The sequence below is a fragment of the Gadus morhua genome, chromosome 6 (assembly GCF_902167405.1).
Source record: "Gadus morhua chromosome 6, gadMor3.0, whole genome shotgun sequence".
NCBI lineage: Eukaryota > Metazoa > Chordata > Actinopteri > Gadiformes > Gadidae > Gadus > Gadus morhua.
Genome location: NC_044053.1, coordinates 3,185,613 through 3,212,015, shown reverse-complemented (window position 1 = coordinate 3,212,015; position 26,403 = coordinate 3,185,613). Strand labels below are relative to the sequence as shown.

The 26,403-nt window shown below is 52.2% G+C and overlaps 1 protein-coding gene across 3 annotated transcripts; it reads right to left on the bottom strand.

Moving 5' to 3' along the window:
* Positions 1–220: 220 nt before the first annotated feature.
* On the bottom strand, positions 221–17,477 carry selenbp1 (selenium binding protein 1). 3 transcript variants are annotated; one of them, XM_030358898.1, is made up of 12 exons: positions 17,188–17,477; positions 14,391–14,441; positions 13,322–13,434; positions 12,345–12,530; positions 8,428–8,548; positions 7,607–7,789; positions 6,437–6,618; positions 5,684–5,762; positions 4,707–4,828; positions 3,445–3,537; positions 2,418–2,536; positions 221–2,034 (listed from the first exon to the last, which is right to left on the bottom strand). In XM_030358898.1, exons 1-12 carry the CDS (start codon positions 17,189–17,191, stop codon positions 1,872–1,874), a joined length of 1,416 nt encoding a protein of 471 aa, XP_030214758.1. In that variant the 5' UTR covers positions 17,192–17,477; the 3' UTR covers positions 221–1,871. The 3 variants fall into 3 exon arrangements, with proteins under 3 accessions (XP_030214758.1, XP_030214757.1, XP_030214756.1); XM_030358897.1 differs by having other exon boundaries at positions 14,391–14,444; positions 17,188–17,438; XM_030358896.1 differs by lacking the exon at positions 17,188–17,477 and adding an exon at positions 16,863–16,950 and having other exon boundaries at positions 14,391–14,444.
* Positions 17,478–26,403: the final 8,926 nt, after the last annotated feature.

Sequence of the window (26,403 nt, the reverse complement as noted above, 5' to 3'; positions counted from 1 at the left end):
CTCAAGTTTACAGAAAATCATGAGTTTATTATTCATTCATGATGTATCAAAACACAATTTTTGTTATGACAGGATAATGACATGAACTACTTTAATTTGGTGTCATTTTTATTTCGGTCCAGAGGACGCATTGAGTGATCAGGGATTTCGCTCCCAGGATATTAATAAAGTCTTGCAAATCCTGACCAAATGGGTTTTTCAGAAAAATAAACAGAGCAAACATGATATACAAGTGTTTATTTAAGACTTGGTGGGGAGGGTCGGCATAAGTGTCATAACAGTAAAGTGCTGAATCAGAATCTATACTCATGTTAATAACATAACCCATGTTAGTGATATCTCTGATTTATCGTCAGAGTGTTGGAATGTTCAATTCATTACCAGGAATCATTTACCAGCGTTCAGAAACGATTGAGGCCAGGTAAAAGTGGAAAACCATGGCAACAGGCTCTGTTAAACAACATTCACAGTACCATTTGTTGAATGTTTTCGTGTTATAAAAGGACGGTTTTTTTTATTATTAATTTCCTTGAAGGTATCATAGTATTTCTGGTATACGTTCTAAAGCCTACTTTGACCTGGGGACGACCCCAGGGAACACTAACCCCTGGGCCGGACAATCAAAGTGAATCACAAACCACAAGATGAGAGGATGAACTACCACGAACCCCCCCAGCTCCATTCAGACTGCATTCTTCTACTGCAGCATGTGCTGTCGATCAAGATTACCATGTGTTAAGCATTACTGGATTTTAGTAACCTATATAAACTAACATGATTTATACAGTAAGACCAATGTGTGTGTGTGTGTGTGTGTGTGTGTGTGTGTGTGTGTGTGTGTGTGTGTGTGTGTGTGTGTGTGTGTGTGTGTGTGTGTGTGTATGTCTGTGTGTATGTCTGTGTCCGTCTCTCTCTGTCTGTGTGTTTGTGTGCGTCCGACTCTGTATGAGCGTTTATTTATTTGCTAGTTTGTTTTTGTGTGTGTGTGTGCGCGCGTGCAAGCGTGGGTGTGTGCGCACGCACCCGAGTGAGTGCGTGCGTGCGCCCCAGTTTGTGTGTGCGTGCCTGAAGGCATGCCTGTGAGAGATGGAGGGCCCCGAGTCGGTCCCGGGCCCCTGGACTGGGGATAGTAGGTTCAGTCCACAGCTAGAGGAGAGGGGCTGCGTCTAGAGCTAAGGCCGGGCGTAAGGGGTCTAGAGCCAGCCAGATGTGGGGGGTCTACAGCCAGATGTGGGGGGTCTAGAGCCAGCCAGATGTGGGGGAGGTCTACTGCCACCCAGATGTGGGAGGTCTACAGCCAGATGTGGGGGGGGGGTCTACAGCCAGCCAGATGTGGGGGGGGGGGTCTACAGCCAGCCAGATGTGGGGGGTCTAGAGCCAGATGTGGGGGTCTAGAGCCACCCAAATGTGGGGGGTCTACAGCCAGATGTGGGGGTCTAGAGCCACCCAGATGTGGGGGGTCTAGAGCCAGATGTGGGGGTCTAGAGCCACCCAGATGTGGGGGTCTACAGCCAGATGTGGGGGGTCTAGAGCCAGATGTGGGGGGTCTACAGCCAGATGTGGGGGTCTAGAGCCAGATGTGGGGGTCTAGAGCCAGCCAGATGTGGGGGGTCTACAGCCAGATGTGGGGGGTCTAGAGCCAGATGTGGGGGTCTAGAGCCAGCCAGATGTGGGGGGTCTAGAGCCAGATGTGGGGGTCTACAGCCAGCCAGATGTGGGGGTCTACAGCCAGATGTGGGGGTCTACAGCCAGATGTGGGAGGGTCTACAGCCAGATGTGGGGGGTCTACAGCCAGATGTGGGGGTCTAGAGCCAGCCAGATGTGGGGGGTCTACAGCCAGATGTGGGGGTCTAGAGCCAGATGTGGGGGTCCTACAGCCAGATGTCGGAGGTGCAGTCGCCCCCGGGGTAGCGCAGCTCGTGGGCCAGCACCGGGCCGTGGGGCTCCTTCCCGAAGTCCACCAGGAAGTCCTTGTTGAGGACGATCCCCCCGTTGACGTTGTCCACGTCCAGCTGCATCATCACAGAGCCCTCCCTGGAGGAAGGACCCACGGTCAGACACGTTCCCAGACCTGCTTGTCCGACCCAACACCGATTCCTTAACTGGAGCATCGCCCGATACCGAGTGCATGCCGATACAGCACCTAGCGTTGGAACTGCTAACAGCACTCGCTCTTATTGAAGGGTTCTCTAGCGATGGTGACAGAAACACGCCATTAAGAAGAACTAGGGGATAGACAGTGAATACAGAAACACGCCATTAAGAAGAACTAGGGGATAGACAGTGAATACAGAAACACGCCATTAAGAAGAACTAGGGGTTAGACAGTGGATTGTGAAACACGCCGTTGAGCAGCGCAGTCAGACAGTGAGTCAGATCCGACCCAGGAGGGGGCCGCTCCGGCCTCCTGGTCTTACTTGAGCATGTCGGGGTAGAACTGCTTGTCCCAGGCGCTGTAGAGAGACGTGGTGACGTACAGCCGCCTACCGTCCAGGCTCAGCTGCAGCATCTGGGGAGACCCCTGGACGCGCTTACCCTGGGAGACACACACACACACACACACACAGATAGACACACACACACACACACACGCACACCCACACACACACCCACACACACACACACACACACACACACACAGATAGACAGACAGATACACACACACACACACACACACACACACACAGATAGACAGACAGACAGATACACACACACACACACACACACACACACACACACACACACACACACACAGACAGATACACACACACACACACACACACAGACAGACAGACACACACAGATACACACACACACACACACACACATACACACAAATACACAGATACACACACACACACAGACAAACAGATACACACACACACACACACACACAAAATCCTAAACATACACAAACACACAGATCCAACATCCTGCCTCATTCCATACTAACAACCTCATAACAACATTGTCTTACAGATAAGGTTTAATCCTTTGATCAAGTGGATGAGGGTTGGGGGATCACATGCATGTCAACACACACCCAACCACAAAGGAAACACTGCTTCTGACCCCACTTCCAGTCAAGGCTTCAGGTCAGAACAGGTATGATGTTTGTACGTCGTCCGGGCACTTAAAAAAATAGTGCTTAGCGTCGTGTAGCATCTTATCCTAGCTATCGGGGAATGGGTTAACCTAGTGATTGCTAATGCTTGGCACTTGGTTCCATGAACATCCTTACTGTACCGACAGCGATATATTGCTGTTCCTCTTGAAGTATGTACTGACTGTAAGTCTCGGGATAACAGCGTCTGATGAAGCGTCTGATGAACGCCCTCAATGTAAACGTCATGACAGACAGGACAGACACGTGTCAGGGGTTGGCAGTGATGGATGGGGGTCCCCAGATGAGGGGGGGGGGGGGGGGGGGGGGGTTCTGTTTACCTTGATGACGCAGGGGGGGGGCTGCTCCCGGTCCTCGGGGTCCTCCAGCACCCGCACGGCCCCGTCGCTCTGGATGCTGCCCCCCAGGAACGCCTGCAGGGTCAGAGAACCAGTCAGGGAGGCAGACGGACGGACAGAGAACCAGTCAGGGAGGCAGACGAACGGACAGAGAACCAGTCAGGGAGGCAGACGGACGGACAGAGAACCAGTCAGGCAGACAGACGGACGGACAGAGAACCAGTCAGGGAGACGGACGGACGGACAGAGAACCAGTCAGGCAGACAGACGGACGGACAGAGAACCAGTCAGGGAGGCAGACGGACGGACAGAGAACCAGTCAGGGAGGCAGACGGACGGACAGAGAACCAGTCAGGGAGGCAGACGGACGGACAGAGAACCAGTCAGGGAGGCAGACGGACGGACAGAGAACCAGTCAGGGAGGCAGACGGACGGACAGAGAACCAGTCAGGGAGACAGACGGACGGACAGAGAACCATTCAGGGAGGCAGACGAACGGACAGAGAACCAGTCAGGGAGACAGACGGACGGACAGAGAACCAGTCAGGGAGACAGACGGACGGACAGAGAACCAGTCAGGGAGACAGACGGACGGACAGAGAACCAGTCAGGCAGACAGACGGACGGACAGAGAACCAGTCAGGGAGGCAGACGAACGGACAGAGAACCAGTCAGGCAGACAGACGGACGGACAGAGAACCAGTCAGGGAGGCAGACGGACGGACAGAGAACCAGTCAGGGAGGCAGACAGAACGTAGGTGCTGTGATGTGTCGCCCCACTGTACGTCTTTCCATACGGCCTGGAGTGAACTGATCAAACTAGGCTCAGTAACTACCGGTCCTCACTACCGGTCCTAACTACCGGTCCTAACTACCGGTCCTAACTACCGGTCCTAACGACCTGTCCTCACTACCGGTCCTCAATACCAATCCTAACTACCAGTCCTAACTACCGGCCCGAGCAACATGTCCTAACTACCGGTCCTAACTACCGGTCCTCACTACCTGTCCTCACTACTGATCCTATCTACCGGTCCAAACTACCGGTCCTAACGACCTGTCCTAACTACCTGTCCTAACTACCAGTCCTAACTACCCGTCCTAACTACCCGTCCTAACTAGATACTAGACAGATAGAGACACTGACACACATCACACGAGGACAGCAACGCACACAAACAATCTTGTGCGGGTATAGACGCACAACCTTAAAACCTCATCCCAGACGTTATTGAAGAGCTCACCTGGCCGACCAATCGCGGCTTGCTCCTGTCGGTGATGTCATACTGCCTGATGTCTCCGTGCAGCCAGTTGCTGAAGTACAGGTAGCGGTCGTCCAGGGAGATGAGGATGTCCGTGATGAGACCTGCAGCGACACAGCTCAGCCAATCAGAAGGTCTGCTCTCTTGCACGTGCTCAGACGCAACCCTGCAGCCGTTGGTGCACGCGGCATGTGGCTCAGGTGCTTGAGCGGTTTGTTGGTGACCATGAGGTCGCTGGTTCGATCCCCGGCTCATCCTAGCTGAGTGTCGAGGTGTCCCCGAGCGTGACGCCTCACCCCGACTGCTCCTGACGAGCGGGCTGTCGCCCTGCGTGGTCGACTCCGCCGTCGGTGTGTGAATGTGTCCATGAATAGGTGAATGTTGGGCTATATTGCAAAGCGCTTTGAGCATACATGTGTGGAGCATATGTAGTGTGTAGAAGGTGTATAGCAGGGGTTCTCAAAGTTTTGACAACTGAGGGCCAATTTAGGAACCAGAAATTTGACTGAGGGCCGCCAAAGGAAAAAGAAATTGGCGGGAAACGCCGCCAGCATCCCAGTGGTCAAAAAAAACATTGCACCGTGGACATCCGGGTGTGAGGTCAAGTGAGGTCTAAATCACGAAACTGAGGTTCAGCCTTTCAAAGTAATGTACAGTCGGATTAAAACTAACAAATGTAAAAGGATTTAATTGAAAGCTAGAGAGAGTCGACTTTTCTCATTATATTTATTTATATTGTTTAAATTAAAATTGATATAATAATAAAAAAGAAAAACGTATTTATTTTTTTTATTTTTTTTAGAATTTACACAATTATGTATGTCATTGCGGGCCGCCAGGAATTATTCCGCGGGCCGCCATTGGCCCGCGGGCCGCACTTTGAGAACCAATGGTGTATAGAGTGTGTATAGAGTGTGTATAGAGTGTGTATAGAGTGTAACTGGTGGAGAACGACTCACTTGGCATCTCCGGCATCGCCCAGCCCTCCACCTTCTTACTGGGAACCTTGATCACCAGCTCTGTGGTCCAGTCTCCCTTCTGGACACACACACACACACACACACACACACACACACACACACACACACACACACACACACACACACACACACACACACACACACACACACACACACACACACACACACACACACACACACACACACACAAAAACCCACATATACTTAAAGAAACAAAGTTCAAGTTGTGTTATTCAGGTTTGAACTGGGATCTACTGGGTTCCACTAGAATTGACTGGGTTCTATTGGGACCTGCTGGGATCCAGTGGGACCCACCAGGATGGACCTTCTTCTATCGGGATTAAATCGATTATAATGTGTTCTACTGGGATCCACTGGGATCTACACGGTTCTGCCCGGTTCTACTGAGTTCTAAAGGTCACCTGAATACTACCTCAGGGTACTACTGGTACCCTGAGCTCTACTGAGATCTACTGGGATCTGCTGGGATCTACTGGGATCTACATGGTTCTGCCTGGTCCTCCTTAGTTCTAAAGGTCACCTGAGCTCTACTGAGTTCTACTGGGATCTACTGGGATCTACACGGTTCTGCCTGGTCCTCCTGGGTTCCGTCGGGTTCCACCGCTCACATGGACCCTACCTCAGGGTCCTACTGGATCCCCCGGCGTTCCCCCGGTGTTCTCCGGGGTCCCGCCTGGTCCTGCGTGCCTCTAGCGCCCCCCGGTGGCTCACCTTGGTCCTGAAGAAGCGGTAGACGGTGGAGCCCAGGGCGCAGCCCACGTAGCCCTCGGCGGCGCTGGGCTCGTGGAGGAAGCGGACCTCCAGCGGCACGGCGCCCTCCATGCCCAGGTCGATGCTCTGCAGCTTCTCGTGGCTGCTCCAGTCCCACACGTGGATGCTGGTCCCATAGAGGCCTGCGGGGGCAGCAGAGACGGGACAAAGTCGTTTTTAAAATATATTTTTTAGAATAAAAAATAATAATAGGGCTGGGCAACGATTGAAAGTTTTAATCGAATTGTATTGGTGAGTTAACCCGCAAATAATCACACTTTTAAAATTCTATTTTAAAATCCACTCCAATTGAAGTTAAATGAGATGTCAAATGGAAGGACACATTATCATTCATACCAAATGTACTTAGTAAGCAAAAACTAGACTAGTGATCTTGGGGGAGTTTTATTGACTCACTCAGTGTGGGTTGCATATGAAACTTACTGAACACCACCGATTTGGGAATTGTAAACAGGTAGTCAATTAGTACAATTGTAGAACAGTTACTACACGTGTACTTCAATTCAAATAAGTAGTAAAAAAAAAAAGAGAATGTGCGTTAGTGCATCAATTTGTATTAATCGCGTTAAAATAAGATTGCGTTAACGCGGTCGACTATCGTAGCACATGAAGAGCGGCGAAGACATATCGCCGTATCGATATTATAATTATTTCATCACATTTTTTTTAAAAGACGACTAACTGAAAAACTCAGTTTGAACCATGAATAAAGACACGGTCCAAAATGGGATGAATGAGAGTGTGGGTTTGGCTCTCAGTCGTCTATGGGCTGGCATTTAGGCTGGCTGCCACGTATGCAAACAGCAGCAATAGAGCACTTTGGTCGCTGTGTTTAGACTACTTGTACGGTGAGCCACTCCTGCCAAACACCATCTGGCAGAATCGGTACGTCATCAGACGTCATCTTCACAAACGGTCTTGGTTTAACGGATGTTAAAGTGAAGCCAGGAGAGTTGACCACAAAGCTTTGATTCCCGGACAGCTATCGTCGTTTAAAACGACCTTCCCCCTACCTTACCTTCCCTCCCTCCCTCCCTCCCTCCCTCCCGGAGGTCCCCCAGAGTGGGGTGTGGAGCCCAGTGGGGGGGGGGGGGGGGACAGACAACCCACCTGCCTTGACGTGCTGCATGTCGAAGCCCTTGGCCAGGGCCTTGGGGGCACCCCACTCGGTGCTGATCATCACGTTGTGCCGCGGTTGGTACCAGAAGTCGTAGCCAAAGGCCGTGGCGTCGCCCGGCTTCTCCCAGTTCCCCAGTACCTCGAAGGACTCCCCGTCCAGCAGGGCAAACCCACCTGGGGGGGGGGGGGGGGGGGGGGGGGGGGGGGGGGGGGGAGAGGCCCGGTGAGGACATGGCGTCGGCACGGGTTCTTGGTTGCAGCAGAACCTCAGTCCTAGAACGGACCCTGGGCAAGTTCTCTTGGAAGCCGGGTTCATTCATTCAAGAGCTCCGGCCAAACATCGTCCAGATGTGTTCGGTGAAGTCATGTGTTGTGGTGGTGTGGCTGATACAGTGGTGCTTATGGAACACAGATTTGGCTTGTACCTCAGAATGCCTCATGGGATTTTTGGAGAGCAATACTGTCCCATTCTGACTCCAGAGAGTTGTAGTGCCCTCTGAAACCCTAAATCAAGAATTTTGGAATCCTATCTTTAATAGCCTATGTTTAATATGACTTAGAGGGGGACAATTAGTTAGGTTATAATAGCTAGCAATTGTTTAATCACGGATGCTAAATTATTCTGTCTTTAGTTGTGTTTTTTATTTTGTGAACGTATGTGCTGGCAATGGAAAGTATTCACTGTACATTTACAAGATGGAACACATTTGACGTACACCTCGAACCTGCCTCTAGATTTGTTATGGTTATGATGTCATCACGGGAAAGTAAAAACGGTTAAACGATGACCTGGCGGTTTTGGCAGGAGCTACCTTTGCCGTTCCCAGACGGGTCTCCGATGCAGCCGATCATGATCTGCCCGTTGCCCAGGCAGTGGCTGGTGTGAGGGTTCGCCAGACCACACTTCCACATCAGCTCCGTGGGCTCCACGATCTGAAAGAACCGAACCGAACGCTCAGCTGAGGAACGTCCTCAGGCTCAGCTCAGCACCCCGCACCCCTCAGTGCTTGTAAAACAAAACACAACCCAGAGGGCATGTCCACAAGAGGGTGTCTGGGCATGTTTGCATGTCTGATTAAATGATAATCGGATTGGCTTCATTCCCTCTTTAGGTAAAATGTCTGAACCCAGTCTGGGATGCGTCATCAAAAGGAGGTATAAATGTATAATCCGATTATGCATTTTTTTAGGTGTGGGAGCGTGACACCTTAAGCTTCTGCTTTCTGTGTAATCATGAGGCGAACATGAAGTACTGCCAAAAGTCAGGCATTAAGCTCTTCAGCAACAACCTGCAATTTACCAACAACCAACTGACAAACAAGTCTATATTATTAACAGAGGTGCAGCCCTGAAAATTCTAATTGCTTCTCGGTAAACAAATTATCATCTCAAATTTGAAATAACATTCATAGCAGTTCTACGACTTTAGAAATAACTGAGTCTGACTTTTTCTTTGACACCGTTGGATCACAGTGTGTTATTAACGGGATTAATGCTGGGTGCTCCTCTTTCAAACTCCTTCCTGCAGATAATCTCACACCGAGTTTCCCATGGAACCCCAGGTCAGGTCAGGCCAGCCTGCCAGTACTGCCACGGCCGTGAGGGAATGCAAAACATCTATCGTTGAAGCTAGTACAAACACGCATGCACGTACCTACACAAACATACACTCATTTTATATTCCTAACTGCCTTTTTCCTCCTCGAGGAGAGACCAATCAGAAGAAGGGTGGGAGGGGTTTGACCTGAATCACACGGCTGTAAGTCAAGCCCCGCCCCCAGGTGGAAGAGTACGTGTTTGGACTGTGGATCCGAGTTAATAAATGACTAGCTGATAACCAACCTACACTAAATGGGGTAGCGACCAAATAAAGTCTCAGAGACGGCCCAAAACAATCTGTGACGAGGTCCATCGCTAGACGCCCTGTCGGGGGATTCCACACTCCCACCTAGCTGACCTTAACCGGACCCCTCCAGACAGAAGGACGCTGGTGGGGGGGGGTGCAGGGAGCCGGTTTATTGCACAGTGGTTGGACAATGATACACGACACAGGCAAACTCAAACACGGTTGCAAAACCTAATCTCCAAGAGAGAGCCACAATGCCCAAAGGAGAATGTGCTGAGGCCGCCGAAGAACTGGACATGGTCTGGGTGAGGTTCAGATGAAGTCCAGATGTCTTGGTAAAGAAGTCAGTGGCTTCTGACTTGTTCCAGTTCAGAGAACCGTCAGACCGGCCGCTTCGGTATGCAATCCACTCCGATTGGTGGACCAAAGGCCTCAGGCCAAGGTCTGGTGAAGCCACTAGTTCAGGGAAAAGGAGAGGAACCGAGCGGACCATAATCAAGATGGTTCGTGAAGCAAAACTCTCTCAGGAAAGGCAGTGCCTCCAGCTTCAAAAAGGGGAAGACAAGGCCAACAAGTTGCACAAGTCCCGGACGGACCAAGGCATCCTCTGAGTGGGAGTCGATTTATTCCTGCTGCCCTACAACCACATGGGGAGCATCCAGTAATCTGCCCAGAGACACGTGTCAGCATTGCTCCTCAAGCACTTTCATGAGAGACCTCTCCTGCAAGACAGTGCCACAACACAAAACCAGTGGAAAATGGAAAAGGTTTTGGAAGTGGACCCAGGGAAGGATGGAATAATGGGAATACTTGAGTTACTCATCAGCAACTCTTGATTCAACTAGTCAGGCTTATTCGGACGACAACAGTGTTGAAAGCACACTGCAGAAATAACGTGTTTATATGCAGCATGTTTGTCCTTCCAAGTCATTCTAAGAAATCCCTGTTTTGGTGGGAGCGTAGCTCCCTCACATTGTTAGTTCAATATCTGGTTTCTGTCTTGCTGTTATATTTGGTTCCCATCTGTAAACAGAGCATTCTTAGGGGCGGAACTAAATGACCATGGTTTAACGTTGAGCGCCGTTGTGGTTAATTGACGCACTTCTGACGGAAAAGAGCAGAATGGCAATCATACTGTCAATCATGCTGTCGTGTGTAGGCCAGGAGACAACGCTACAAGCATGTCTAAAAAGCCCCCGCTCAACCGGTAGCGGTTTATTGGGTTGTCAAAAAGGCAGCCAAGAAACTGTCAATCATGGCTACTGGTGTTGTGTTCCGAAAAGAACAAGGAATGAAAGTCAAATTGTTTTGGATGTCAAATATAAATTAACATATACGAGCCTTATCAGAGTTTGTAAACAACTGAGGGATCAGATTGATGATCAGATTTCCTTCTTTGGCACCGTTGGAAGAAACTTAACTGGAACAGTGTGTTCCCTCTTGTGTTCACTCAGATAACCACCCTTTGAGATGGTTCTTGACAGAGGTTAAAGGGGGTCATACGTAGATGTATGGCCAGTAAAGGCCTCCTGTAATGCCGCTTTTCCACTGCAGGGTGCGGAATGGATCGGATCGCAAAGGTGCGGTAGGGAGGGGGCGGTATAGCCCAGCTCAGTTCCGAGTTCGCGTTTCCACTGCCGACAGTACCCTTGGTGGTAGGCCGAATGTCGATCGCCGCGGCAGCTACGTAAACATCGTAAACAACGTCTTCCTCCCCAAGAATGCAGACGAACGTCTCCAGCTCCTTGTTCGCCCAAGCAAGCGTTTTACGCAACATGATTGTAAAGAATAATACCTCGAGGCTACTGTTTGTTCGCTTTTATCCCCGCGTCGCCCGGAAGTGACGATTCTGTCGACCAATCAACGGAGGGGGGGTGTAGCTAGAATTCCCCGGAACCTTTCAGGCGTCTCGTCTCGTTTTCGGTACCCCAACGGAGGAGTCCCGAGAACGGGGCCAGAACGGGTACGGCAAAGTCCGGGTCACGCCCACTTTTGGCGGTGGAAACGCGACCCGACCCGCACCTTTGCGATCCGATCCGTTCCGCACCCTGCAGTGGACACGCGCCATAAAGGTGATTTAGGGCTATAAAAAAAGAACTGACTTGACCGGGTTCAGACACAGTGTGTGAGGCTGTGATCTCTGGCCTGACTGCCATCAATGAAAGATAAGCATAATATATTTAGAACTTGTTGTAGTTATAGTTTTTATGTTTCTTCAGGGCTGTGTACTGCCAAAGACCTCCCCATGTGAAGCGTGGTACGTGGGTCGCACTGTGATACAATTATGTTCTCATCTCCTTCTCCGGTGGGTTCCTCTTTACTTTGACCGACTACATAAATATTAATTTATAATTTAAGTAAACGATAGATATTTCAGCAAAGATGACCGCCTAGTGTGAACCTTTCTACGCGTACAAAATTAATTGTGCGCCCCCACCGACCTCGTGACCTTGTGACCCCCCCCACCGACCTCGTGACCCCCCCCACCGACCTCGTGACCCCCCCACCGACCTCGTGACCTTGTGACCCCCCCACCGACCTCGTGACCCCCCCACCGACCTCGTGACCTTGTGACCCCCCCACCGACCTTGTGACCCCCCCCACCGACCTTGTGACCCCCCCACCGACCTCGTGACCTTGGGACCCCCCCACCGACCTTGTGACCCCTCCACCAACCTCGTGACCTTGTGACCCCCCCACCGACCTCGTGACCCCCTCCCACCGACCTTGTGACACCCTCCCACCGACCTCGTGACCTTGGGACCCCCCCACCGACCTCATGACCTTGTGACCCCCTCCCACTGACCTCGTGACTTTGTGACCCCCCCACCGACCTTGTGACCCGCCCCCACTGACCTTGTGACCCCCCCCCCCCCCACCGACCTTGTGCATGCGTGGTGCCCGGGGGTCCGTCGCCACGTCGACCACGTAGATGCGGGAGGAGATGAGCGCCGGGAGGATGAGGAGGCTGCGGCTCTTGGTGGCGTCGCCATGGCAACTGCTGCATGCGTTCCAGCCGGAGTGGTGCAGCTCGTCACGGAGGTTAGGCACCTCCAGCCGGTGGATCACCTGGGTCAAAGGTCAACCGCATAGTGAGGAACACTGAGGGGGAGGGGGGGGTCAAAGGTTAGCCGCATAGTGAGGAGCACTGAGGGGGAGGGGGGGTCAAAGGTCAACCGCATAGTGAGGAGTACCGAGGTGGGGGGTCAGGAAGAGGGGTCAAAGGTCAACTACATACTGAGGTGGGGGGGCTCAGGAAGATGGGTCAAAGGTCAACTACATAGTGAGAGGGGGGGGTCAGGAAGAGGGGTCAAAGGTCAGCTTCCTATTGAATATTTAAAGTTTATAACAATTTTAAAAAATGTATGGTGGCTGCCATGTGACCGAGCCAGTGAGGCCAGGGAGGGTCAACCCTATTCCAGGGGGAAAGGTTTGAGATTTTTTTTTAGGGGTGTAGGGGGTTGAGTGGGGTACGGGGTTTAGGGGGTACGGGGGTGTAGGGGAGTAAGGGGGTACGGGGTGTAGGGGGGTGAGGGGGGTACGGGGTTTAGGGGGTACGGGGGTGTAGGGGGGTAAGGGGGTACGGGGGTGTAGGGGGGTGAGGGGGTATGGGGGTGTAGGGGGGTAAGGGGGTACGGGGGTGTAGGGGGGTGAGGGGGGTACGGGGTTTAGGGGGTATGGGGGTTTAGGGGGCTCAGGGGGGGCTCAGGGGTGTAGGGGGGTTAAGGGGGTACGGGGGTGTAGGGGGGTTTAGGGCGTACGGGGGTGTAGGGGGCTCAGGGGGGGCTCAGGGGTGTAGGGGGGTTAAGGAGGTACGGGGGTGTAGGGGGGTTAAGGGGGTACGGGGGTGTAGGGGGTACCTGGCAGTAGGTGGGGGACTTGGGGTCCACGTCCACGGTGGCCAGGTAGTCTGGCTTCATGAACTCCGTGTTGCGGTAGATACAGGGCAGGTAGACGATCTGCTCCCTGGGTCCTGGGGAGGGGGGAGGGGGGGGGGAGGCGAGAGGAGGGGGGAGGGGAGAGGAGGGGGGAGGGGAGGGGAGGGGAGAGGGGAGGGGAGAGGAGGGGGGAGGGGAGAGGAGGGGGGAGGGAGGGGGGAGGGGAGAGGAGAGGGGAGGGGGAGGGGGGAGGGAGGGAGGGGGGAGGGGAGAGGAGGGGGGAGGGGAGGGAGAGAGTGGGGGGCAGAAAGAAGGTTTCTCAGATTCCTATAATGTTCCAGTCTTCACTCATTGCTGCTCACGCTACATTACATCGTACCGTGCAAAAGCCAGTATCCTATTTCACTTTTTATGTGCTTTGACTACGCACTGTATGAACCCCGTGAGGGGGGAGGGGGAGAGAGAAAGGAAAGAAAGAAAGAAAGAAAGAAAGAAAGAAAGAAAGAAAGAAAGAAAGAAAGAAAGAAAGAAAGAAAGAAAGAAAGAAAGAAAGAAAGAAAGAAAGAAAGAAAGAAAGAAAGAAAGAAAGAAAGAAAGAAAGAAACATTCGCTGTTTAATTGATGACGCAGATCGGTATGTCAGGTCAAGTCTCATCCCTCAATGAAGACGCCTCTTTATGAAGGACTGCCTAGCGACCGGTACTTGGGGAGTATGTGGTCCAGCTGCTGGGATCGATGATGACTAGTTGTTAGGAAATCACCCGACTTGGTTTCCCATAACCAGGCGTTACTCAGATCTGAGAAGAATCGGGAAGTTTGTGGATCGGGTTGAATTTTATCCGCAGGGTTGCAAGTGCAATCCCTGGCTCCCTCCTAGAGTGTCGAGGTGTTCCTGAGCCAGGCGAGCTGGCTGTCGCCCTGTATGGTTGACTCTGTCGTCGGTGTGTGGATGTGTGTGGGAAATGGTTGTGAACCGCTTTGGAGTAAAAGTGTCTGCGAGTAGTAAATGTGAGAAGTGCAGTGAAGAGAGAGTGACAGTTGGACGGCTCACCCTTCATGGCGTCCAGGGGTGTCTTGTATCCCGGTCCACAAGAGAGACAGGCTGCTGAGCGGGAACACAGAGCAGAAACATCTCATGTGTTTAGAGGATGCCCGGCTGGTAGGTCCTGACGTGACACTCAAAACATCCGAGGTGAACGGGAGAGCAGACTCTTAAAGGAGGCGCTGTGTTACTCGTATGTCGCGACAGCTCGGATTAGCACATAGTAAACATCTGCAGAGCACATGACCCCGAGGGACCAATGAGACGAATAAACAGGTTCAGGGTTAGGACGGTTTATACCAAGTAGATAGTTCACCATGAAAACAATGTTAGATAATGTAAATAAACCATGAATAGGCCCCGCTGCTATTGGCCCTCGGTAATAGAGTTGCACTTGAACTTCGTTAGCAGTTTGTCAACGTTTACGTTTGAGTCTAATAAAAACCAAACCCCCCCATTAAGTTTATGATCATCCTGGAATTTCAAGCCAATATCTTCCCCATATAAGGGGAAAATGTGTTTCATGTTTCATCACAATTATCTTCAATAAAAATGTATGGATCTGACTTACTAGTGAACTTTCTATTGAACATTTCAAGTTTATTAAAATTGTATAGCCAATTTGCCATATTAAACTTTTCTTTTCTGTGCTTACATTTTTCAACCACTGGGGTTTTACGAAAAGTACAGTGTACAGGGACGGTTGTAACATGTCTTAATTATACATAATTTATCAATCAAGTACTCAAATGAAAAGCTTATCCATCATTCACTTCATGTGACTTTAAATGTATATAAATGTATATATATATATATATATACCTGGCTCAGAGTCGGTTGTAACCAGGCGTAACAACCGACCCTGTGTCACCATGTCTCACCTTAAGTGAACCAGCCTGACTGCTAGTTTGACTCACTAAAATAGAAACGTCAGTCAGTCATTTCTATTTTATTAATACTTCTACACATTTGTGTGTATGTCAGAAGGGACGGTAATATCCAAAGAATACATCTGATAGAAAAGATGCATTTTGACTAAAAAGAATAACCCTTTTTTTCCCCTGGAAGTCTTAATGTGATTCAGGTCTCCTGTTCTGCGGGTAAGAGGAAGATCTAAATAAGGACATGCAGAGGAAGCAGAGGCGACTCGCCCATAGGGGGCGCTGGAGCGCCGGCCTCCCACAAACCTGCCTGCAGGGTTTTTTCCGATAATGATTAAGGTGACCCATTCAATAGGTGCATTAAGCAGGACAGTATCAATTTGTTGTTAGATGAATAACTCATAGAGAGATCCTTCTTGTGTCCACTAGATTGTAACTCCATAAACAAAAATGGTGTAGCTCCACAGTTAATTATTTTCATGAATCTAAAGTTGTATGAGATAATATGTCTGGCAACAACATAAAGACAGGGGCAGCATTTCAAGTCAAGAATGTATTGACTGACCTTGAAAGTATTGCCTTAAAAAAGTTAAATAAGTTCTTAAAGTGTTACATAGAAATACAATCATTTTACATTCCTCAACATTGCACAAACAATGTCTTTTCATGCACAAATGAAATACAAAATCAGCTGAAAATACAGCATCTTGGTATTTGTTCAGATTGTAGGTTCAAGAGCTTTCATAACCTTTGCAACATTTCAATTGGCAGTGCAGTCAAACTATCTTGGAGTTGTTGGAGCTGACTGAGATGGGATTTACGGCTATTGGGAGGGAGAACATTTGCTTTTACATGACACTCAAGAATGTCACCAGTTGATACCCACGCAGTGCTGTCAATAAATACTTAACTTGTAATGCTGCCCCTGTCTTTATGTTGTTGCCGGACATGTTTTCACCTGTTTAGCTATTTTACATCATACTACATTAGATTCATGTAAATAATTAACTGTGGAGCTGCTATTTATTCTATTTTTCTATTTAGTGCACCTATTGAATGGGTCTCCTTAATCATTATCAGGAAAGTATAGCCCCACCTGAGATTTTTTTCAGGAGCCGCCACTGAGAGGAAGGGTGTAATATCTTGCTTGTTTCTGATTGGAGGGATTCAAGGTGTAACCACTGTACCTGGTCTCTATCGGTTGAACTACATTGCATACAAATTAATTTGTCATTAATGTCTAGAATGCATTACACATGGCACAAAACAACATTTTCTTAATAATCAAGCTCAATATGCATTTCCTTTAAGATCAGAATTTAGAATTGATTAAATAATCGGTCAAATGAATGCACCTCCTATAGGAGTAATCCTGCAGCTTTCATTTGTCACCACTGCAAAATCACTCATAGAAACTGTGGAAAACCGCAACCAAGACCAAATTCCAAAATGTTAGTCAGCCAAAACCAAGTGCCAGAACCAGAAACAAAACTTATGCACAAGTGAGCTGGATTCTAAGAGCTAGCTCCAGCAGGGAGAACACACGTTGCATCAGGCAGCCTCAGTGAAAAGGGAGATCAACCCAGGTCCATGAACTGACCGGTCTTGGACTTGGACGTGGTGATCCGCCTCCGGCTGTAGTGCTTCTCAAAACATGCATTTCCCATATAGATCGGGATTTAGGATTGAATCAAATGTGTGTCAAATGCGCCTCCTATCATTAATTGATCACAGACGTTATTTTCCCAGGAAACTGATCAAATCGAGGACTTAGACGCAATAAAAATAAAAATAAATCGTCCAAAAGCAAGTGCTAAGCCTATCTCCTATCAGAATCCCGGCACCGGTTAGTAGCGCTTCATGCATTCGCTCAAAACAGGACGCTCTAAGAGGAAATATGAATTAAACAAAGTCCAAACACTGACCCATCGTGGAGCTGGAGGAGGTGATCCGGAGAAAGGGGTCCGTTTGTAGGGCAGTGCGGTCCGGGTCCGAGGCTATGCACCCGGTGGGGGGCGGAGCAGCAGTCGGTACCCCGGCCTGGCGAATGGGCGTCGAGGATAAAGTGCAACCCTTACGAAAAAGGTTGCTCCAGTGAATTGGTAATAGCTGTTATGCCAGTCATGCAATGTTTGCAAGTTTTTGTTTGGATCTGCAGGAAGGCACGTCTTTGCATTTGAGTGATAGGGATAGGGCCTGCTTGCATAACGCAGACCACCGGACATGGACCCTCTGGTGGAAGCTGCTGGCAGGAAGCCAGCATCTCCAAACTTGGAACAATTTGAAACTTTCTGAACACTTTCTGGACTTGATGATTGCCTTATGTTTAGCAGCCAAGATACTGGACATCGAAGTTAAGCTATATTAGTTTAGAATTAACAAGAGAGACTGGACATCGAGGTTAAGCTATATTAGTTTAGAATTAATTATTAATTCGTTGTAGGCTGCACATAATAATCGAAGAAAAAGAGAGACTAGACATTGAGGTTAAGCTATATTAGTTTAGAATGAATTATTATTAATTCGTTATAGGCTGCTCATAATAATCGAAAGGAAAAATAACCATATTTAACACTCTGCAATGCATTAGGTGCAAGGCACCGAATGATACTGGCAGATTTATTATTAGTCAGCCACATTTGTTAGTTGTGCTTGTTCCCCCGACTCACTTTTGAACCTAAAAATACTATTTCTATATCTCAAGCCCAATTTGTCGGAAATGTGCCCTCGCACGATGCATCTTCTAAAGCCTTCTAACGTTACCTCTTTCAACATGAAGGTCCCCACACGAATTCTCCCGCAGTTCTGACTTTTTATGCAAAACAGCTTTATTCCACATTCCAAATGATATTACATGATTTATTCCACATTCCCAAGCCCCTTGTCGAATCCGAGAAGCCCAATGTCCCAGAGAATAAACGGGATCAAACCAGTTCTGAAGCTCTAGACCGTGTGACCCGTGTTCTTAAGTCCTTAAGGAACTTAAGAACCTGTCAAGAACTTATGGAAAGGACGCACGGATGTCTCCCGTTAAGCGCTCTTCAAACTAAACGGGGGTCGTGTTTCTAGAGCCCGCAGGGACAGCAGAGAGGAGCCTTATCGGTGGAAGCTCATCACTGCCAAAGTCTCATTTAGTTTATGGAAATGTAAACACCATTGCATTAATAATATTGAAACATTACTCTTTTAAAATAAGGTATTTTGCATTTATTCGATTTGAATTCACCTCTTCCCATTTAAAATAGCCTAGGGGCGTTTCAAGTTGTAGCCTACTATTAAAAAAAGCACGCGTTTAATTACATTTTTCGATGTTTACTAATTCCACAAAAATTCAGGTTGCTGATAGGCCTACTTGAAACGTGATAGTCGCGACTCGTTTTCAAGTGGTCCAGCCATGAAAACTCTTAACTTGATTAACAGACATTCACTGGCCAGGCCTGAGCGAAATAAAAAAGACATGGACTGGGCCCAGATCCTCAAGGATGTGCTTTCCTACCAGAGGATTGTGCATCGATTCAACGCTTTATCGGTCGATGATTGACATCATCTCCATCCCAGATGAAAACCTCCCCGTCCAAGGCTGCCTTATCTCCAGCAGTAGGGCGCTTTGGCCCTCCACGGACCACCATGGGTTAACTAACGCGGCGCTGGACATCTCACCGCGACCTCCAGAACGTCTCCACCACTGCTTCTCCTCCCTCGCCCCCCCCCCCCCCCCCCCCCCCCCCCCCCCCCCCCCCCCGGTCCTGGCAGCGTGCGGCTGTATTGATTTCATTTTGCGCATTCGCTGAAAGAACACTTGTAGAACATGATCGCAAACAATTTTGCGTTCGGATAAATCCATCCAGTCTGCGCGATACCACCCCCCTCGTTTTTCTAGGAAATATTTTTTATCGTTTCCGGCATCAGGACAGAGTATTTCTCCTCCCATGATATTTAAGGAATGAGAAAGACATTTCTTCCCTGAATCACAGATGTATACATCCACCATCTGGTAATGGCACACAGCCAAACTGGGAGTTGGCGGTTTTTATATTTTAATGGAGATGGAAAAACATTGAACCTGACCATGTAACTAGACTTCACATGTCAACATAAGAACACATGAACGAATGAATCACCAAGCACCAGAGTACAAAAAGACACCAATCCTTTATTTCAGATAATTAGCACCAAGGTGGCATCGAGTTGAACACCAGGGTTATTTAACCCTCCAGTGATGTTCCCGAGACAATAGGAGGTCAACAGGAAGGAAGAGACAGACACAGACACCTCATTGTCAATGTTAACACAGGGACTGGTGTTGGGAGCCTGGACCGGCCCCATAACCATTCAGGCACCCTGAATGGTTTGTGTGTGTGTGACGCCTGCACTCCAACTCTCATCTTCATCCCTGGCCCTCAGCCCTCCCCCGCTATAGCTTTCCCTCCTCCTCCTCCTCCACCTGTCCGCCACTCTTGGAGGAGGTGCCGGCCTTCCGCTCCTCGCCGCCTCCTCCTCCTCCCCAGTAATGAACCTCCTCCTCCTCCTCCTCCTCCTCCTTCCTCACGGCCGTCTCCTGCCGTCCTCCTCCCTCCTCCTCCGGTTCCTCCGTCTTCACGGGGAGCGTCTCTTCGGGCTCCTGGTCCTCGGGACACAGCATGGCGAAGGCCAGGCTCCGGATCAGCTCCTCCCGGCCCTCCCCCTCTCCCTCTCCCCCCCCCTCCCCCTCCCCCTCCCCGGGGACCAGGCCCGTGAGGCGGAACGAGGACCTGATCAGCGAGGGCCGGTCCCGGAGGACGTTCAGGGCGTCCTGCAGCCAGCCGCTCAGCCGCTGGCGCGCGGCGCCCGCGTGCTCCGCCGCCTGGGGCCCGGCGCTGAGCCTCCGCCAGCGCGCCACCAGGAGGCGCTGCAGCACGGGCAGCACCGCCACCCGCAGCGGCTGCAGCCGCAGGCCGCAGCCCGACGGGATCATGGCGGGCAGCGTGCGCGTGCGGCCCAGCGCCTCCAGGAAGGCCTCGGCCACGTGGTCGCGGTGGCGGTCCAGCACCAGCAGGCGCTTGCGGTGGTGTTGCCCCCGCCCCCCGCCCCCCGCCGCCGGGGGGGCCGAGGCGTGGGGCCGCCACACCCTCTTCACCCACACCTCCAGGCCCTCGGCCGAGGTGAAGCCGTGGGGGTCCGTCTCCACCAGGAACGAGGAGGGGGGGTCCGAGGCGTCGTCCAGGGGGCCCCCCAGCCGGGTGGGGTCCCAGAGCAGCACCAGGGCGGGCAGCAGCGTGCCGTCGGCCAGCGCCGTCAGGTAGACGGTCAGCAGGGGCGTGCCCGTGCCGCTCAGCCGCAGGGCGTGGCTCCGGAGCGCGGGCGGCGAGCCCCTCGCCATCAGCCCGCGGTCCAGGAACACGCTGAGGCGCGTCACGCCCGCCACCGCGCTCGGCGCGATCTGGTTGAAGGTCACCTGCCGGCGGGTGAACTCGGTGAAGCTGCGCACGCCGGCCGCCATGAGAGCGGGCAGCGGCGGGAGGGGGGCGTGGCCGTGCGCCGGCGGGCCCAGGCCGTGCCGCAGCATCAGGCCCACCGCCCAGTTGTACGAGATGCGGAAGGCGTCGGCGAACACGCCGTTGTTCTTCAGCGTGGCGGCGTGCTTGAAGAGCCCGCCCTCCGTGACGGGCAGCTGCTGCTCCCGCATGAACCACACCCACTCCAGCATGTGGTCCTCGCCGGGCTCCGCCCCCACGCCCGCCGACGCCCCGCCCCAACGCCGCCGCGCCTGCTCCACCCACGCCTGGACCTGCGCCAGCTCCACCACGAACTCGCAGGCCGCGTGCTGCAGGCCGGAGCACAGCGCCACCAGGCAGACGCGCAGCTGCCGCGCGCCCAGCCCGGCCGCCGCCACCGCGGCGCCCCCTGCAGGCCCGGAGGTCTCGGCGCTCGCCGCGGCCGCCACCCGGCGCGCTACGGCCGCCGCCCGGCTCCCTACGGACGGCGTCCGGCGCGCCGCGGCCACCGGTGCTTCTTCTTTTACTCTCTCGGCCTCAGCTGACCGTGGGACCAGCTGCCCGGCGCCCCCTGCAGGCCCGGAGGCCCCGGCGCTCGCTGCGGCCGCCACTGCCTCTTCTTCTTCTTCTCTCTTCAGCTGGTGAGGCGTCGCTGCCTCAGCTGCCAGGTACTCCATCTCCTCGTCTTCCGGCCTGAAGGTGTAGCGAAGCGGGTCAGCCTTTTCCTCCGTCGCTGCTTCTTCATCGTCGTCGTCTTCGGCCTCACCCGCCAGGTACTCCATCTCCTCGTCCTCCGGTCTGAAGGTGTAGCGGAGTGGGTCTGCCTCTTCCTCCGTCACTGCTCCTTCGTCTTCGTCGTCGTCGGCGGCCGCGTCTTCGTCGACCTCCTCTTCCTCTTGGTCCTCGGGGACGTCGGGGCCGTCCACGCGGGGCGTCGCCGCGGTCCTCTGGACGACCTGGCCTTCTATCTCGATGGCGCCGCTGTTGGGGGGAGAGAGGACGGGCGTGCGTTAAACACGAGAGGAGGAAGCGGTTTTATAACGACAATGAGACACGGAGATAAGGACACTGTACTTTATATCGTGTGTCATATCTAGGGATGCACCCAAAATCCGGCGACCGAAAATGGCCCAAAACTTAATTTTCGGTTTCGGCCGAAGGAGTAAAAAAAAAGAATGAATGAAATGAATGAAAAACAGCTAAAGCCACATTCGGTATTTGGTTTCGGCTTTCGGCCAACTGTTTCAGTATATTCGGTTTTGGCCAAGAATTTTCATTTCGGTATGTTTCCCATACATAGACCATTGTGTGGCGCGGCGCCACAGAATCAACATCGAGCGCCACGAATTGATAACGTTTTTTTTTTTTTTGTTATAATTTTTTTTTTTTTTTTTTTTTATAACGCGATTTGGAAATCGAAAAATCATAGGACCCTTCTATGTCCTTAGACCTCAGTCGGCTGCCCTCCCTGACAATATGTGCATTGCATTCATTATTTTAATTAGTAGCCTTGTTGTACCTAGTAGTATGTTGTTACTATTTATTGTATATATTGGTTCAGGTAGGTCTTGAGTTTATTTTGTACTTGAAATAACAACCTCCAGCTTTAGTTGTCAGTTGCAATTCATTCCTCGAATGTCGCAGAATCAAAAGTTCAGGTCAAAACTAAACTTGTGCGCTGAAGCTGCGTTGCGCTGGCGCCGCCACGTCGCCGTGCCGTGCCGCCGTTCCGTGTAAGTATCCTCTTGGTCCTTCTTTACAACAGTCTTGTGTTGGACTGTATAGACCTCTGAAGAATAAGTCCCGGATTGGATTGTCGGTGCCGTTAAAGTAGCATTAATAATCGTTTACTACTTTAACGGCACCGACAATCCAAAAACCCAGTAACTGCTAACCCTAACCATAACCCAGAGACTAGATGGAAAAAGTGTGTGGTTCAAAACGTGAACCAGCTTTTACTTCTTCGCCACCTACAGAGTTTGCTATGGACGATCGTTCTAAACCCCGATGTTATTTCCCGTAGACATTTAACCGAGGGAACCGGAGCCTCAGAGGCGGGACTTATTCTTCAGAGGTCTATACAGTCAAACAAAAGAGCCGTTGTAAAGAAGGAACAAGATGATATTTACACATCAGATATGACACACAATATAAAATACCGTTTTTAACGACCTATTCTTCAGAGGTCTATTAACAGACAATGAGGCACAGAAGAGGCGTCAATTAGCATGAACCGTTAGGAAGGCCGGGTGGGGGGAGGGAAAACCTGGGAATGGAGACCTGGGAAGGGCGACCTGCGAGTGGAGGTAGAACCTGGGAATGGCACATCTTTTACAGAAACCCTTACCTTATTTTGTCCCGGGTGAATCCAACGCTGGGGGAGACTGTGAAACCAAACAGAAGAAGGATGTTTTCAATGAAAATAAAACCGGATGACGACATTAAAACACAGCTTCTACATGGGACCAGCAGTCCTTTGTTTCAGATCCCTGCAGCATGTGGGGGACATCACACTCTCTCCTCCCATAACAGTCCCGGGTTCAACCAGTTGGATTTAAAAATTGCACAGAGCCAGTGGGCCCAGTTCAGCTGGAGTTAGGAACACTGGGGAGTTAAGAGAAATGTTTCCCCAGAAGGAGGGGTTTCATAGGGAAGCAGTTGTTATCTCCATGGTAACGGCCCACAGCAACCTTACGACAGGTTTAGTTTTTTTTTGCCAGACTTTACTTCGCCATCTGTCTTGTGGCCTACTTTTTATTATTTTTTTAAGAAGTGATTTTGCATTTTTACGCCTCATTCATGACGCTAGACAGGAAATATTTGCTCCAAATATCGATATTTTTGTTCAAAAATAATGCGCTCATCACACAAATGGAGGAAACTTGAATGGAGGTTAGCTAGCCAAAAAAAAGCAACTGCTAAACTTGGACCGTGAATAAAGACCCAAGTCCCCCATTTCCGGGTCATTCTGTATTCATCGTTAAGACATATATCGTGATGCATCGTTATACGATATGTCTAACAACATATAGATCATCTCAGAGCCGCCGTATCGTGATATTACTGCCATCGCAGCCAACGGATCACGCATCGTATGGTGTGGTAAACCCGTGCTTCCCAACCCGGGTCCCCGGGGGGGGGCCACTGACCTTTGAGGGGGGGGTCGAGGGCGTGGAACTCCCAGAAGCAGCTGGTCTGCGTGCAGAGGTTGACCTTGCAGGCCGAGCAGCCGTACACGCTCTCGTGGCGGCCCTGCTTCGGGTCGCAGTTCTTACAGCGCCGCGTCCGGAAGCTGATCCTGGCCATGCGGTGCACCTCCTTCAGCGGGTCCCCCTCCGCCTCCTCCTCGTCCCCCCCGTCCCCCCCGCCGCCGCCGGGGGGCTCCGGGCCCGGCGGCCGCTGGTAGCATCGGGCCAGCTGGGTGCCCAGACGGCGGCGGAACTTGAGCTGCGAGAAGAGCCCGCCCTCCACCCAGCACGGCGGGTTCCTCTTGCGGCTCTCGCGCAGCACGATGAAGGCGTTGGCCACGCTGAGGTTGAGCAGCAGCCAGAAGAGGCTCCGCCAGTGGCGGTCCCGGGGCACGCCGCCCAGCGGGTTGCAGGCCTGCAGCTGCTTGCAGATGTCCACGCCGCGCATGTTCTCCTGCAGCAGCTTGAAGGCCATGGGCCGGGCCAGCGGGTCCAGCGTGCCGGCCTCCGTCTGCGACCGCCGCCACACCGTGTCGCAGCTGCCCGCCACGGCGTTGGTGCAGAGGCAGCCCATCTCCTTGGCGTCCCGCCAGCGCGTGGCCAGCAGGGGGCCGCAGCGCCACTGCAGGTAGTGGCCCGGCGTGGTGAGGTCGCCCTCTCGCCACAGCGTCTCGGGCAGCACGGGGCTGCGGACGGGGAAGGAGCTGGAGGCGTACACGCCCTTGAGGAGCAGCTGGCACATGAGCTTGGGCGAGGCCAGGGCGTTGGCCAGGTACAGCCGGTGGTTCTTGTCGTGCAGGCCCCTCATCAGCCGGGGGACCACGGCCAGCCCCAGCGCCTCCTGCGCCTCCTTCGCCGCCTCCCCCCCCCCCTCCCCCGCCGCCGCCGCCTCCCCCCACCTCCGGGTGTGCAGGTGCAGCCGGTGGCAGTAGCCCGACTTGGAGTCGCACAGCAGCCAGATCTCGGGCGGGGCCTGGCCGTCGGGGGGGTCGCCGCGGCCGCCGTCCCGGTCCTCCAGCGCGGGCAGCAGGGTGCGGTCGACGCTCAGGTGGCAGTTGGGCCGGTACACCTTCCACATGGCCTCGCCCAGGTGCTTCAGCATGGGCCGGAGGACGCCCAGCGCGTCCGCGGGGTCGCCGCAGCCGCCGCCGCACACGCGGTCCGCCAGCAGGCTGCCCGGGCGCACGTTGGCCGCGATCTGCTTGAAGCGCCGCAGGCTCATGGCGCGGTCCACGTGGTCGCACTGGGGGAACCGGACGGGGTCCCAGTACTGGGCCAGGTCGGCCAGGCCGTGCACCCCCATGAGGATGACCAGGCCCAGGAAGGCCTTCAGCTCCGGGACGCCCAGCGGGGTCCAGTTGGCGGCGGGCGCGCCCAGGTAGCGGCAGGTCTTGACGTGCGCGTTGGTCTCCTTGGCGATGAGCTCCAGCAGGGGCTCGGGGTAGGCCAGCAGGAAGTAGTCCATGGCGTCGGCGTTCTGGGCCAGCGTGTGGCGGGGGCCGCGGGCCTGCTTGAAGGCTAAGGGCCGCCGGCACACGGGGCCGCCCGGGGCCCGGGTCCAGGACAGCGGCCCCGGGTCCGGGCGGTCGCTGGGCGGGAGGGGCTCCGGGAGGCCCAACAGGAGGTCCGGCTCCTTCGGGGTGGCTGGGGGGAGATGGGCAGCGGTAAGGGGCTATTTTAATATAAGCCTCTATATTCCTCCTATATTACTATTTTTTATCTATTATTGTGCATGGTGATGTCTGCGATGTGTGTGTGTTTTTATGCCCCTATCAAAGGCAAATTTCCATTTTTATGTAAAGTTTGATGGACATTAAAGAAGCCCAAGTCTATTGCAGTCTTAGGTCTGGTCCAGATGAACAGAAGCAGACGTAAGACTAACAATAACAACAACAGACGTACTGTGAGGGCGGCAGGTGCTGGAGGCGTGGCCGCGGTGCAGGCCCAGGTGCTTGGCCATCTTGTCCCCGGTGAGAGAGACGAAGCCACACTGCGTGCACACCAGCTCATAGCAGCTGGCCGAGAGACAGAGAGACAGAGAGACAGAGACAGAGACAGAGACAGAGACAGAGAGAGACACAGACAGACAGACAGACAGACAGACAGACAGACAGACAGACAGACAGACAGACAGACAGACAGACAGACAGACAGACAGACAGACAGACAGACAGACAGACAGACAGACAGACAGACAGACGTATCAGTTACCAAAGTCGGTATTACATGATATGTATACATCATACCTCATGTGTAATTAGTGTTAACTAGCAGCATGGATCTTCAAAAATAAATCCATCAGACTATATTCCATCTGAGCTACATGCAGCCACATTGTACGTGATGAAAAAAAAGGATTGAAAGAAAGACAAAGAGAGAGAGACTGAGAAATGGAGAGAGAGACACACACAGACAGACACACAGACAGACAGAGTGTGGGCGTAAGAGAGAGAGTAAGAGGCAGAGACAGAGAGAGAAT

Coding starts and splice junctions, on each gene's coding strand:
- selenbp1 (XM_030358896.1), bottom strand. CDS start 16,929: ATGGGAAATGCATGTTTTGAGAAGCACTACAGCCGGAGGCGGATCACC. Junction 14,445..16,862: donor CACGTCCAAGTCCAAGACCG/GTCAGTTCATGG, acceptor GTTCCCGCTCAG/CAGCCTGTCTCTCTTGTGGA. Junction 5,763..6,436: donor ACCGCTTCTTCAGGACCAAG/GTGAGCCACCGG, acceptor GTGTGTGTCCAG/AAGGGAGACTGGACCACAGA.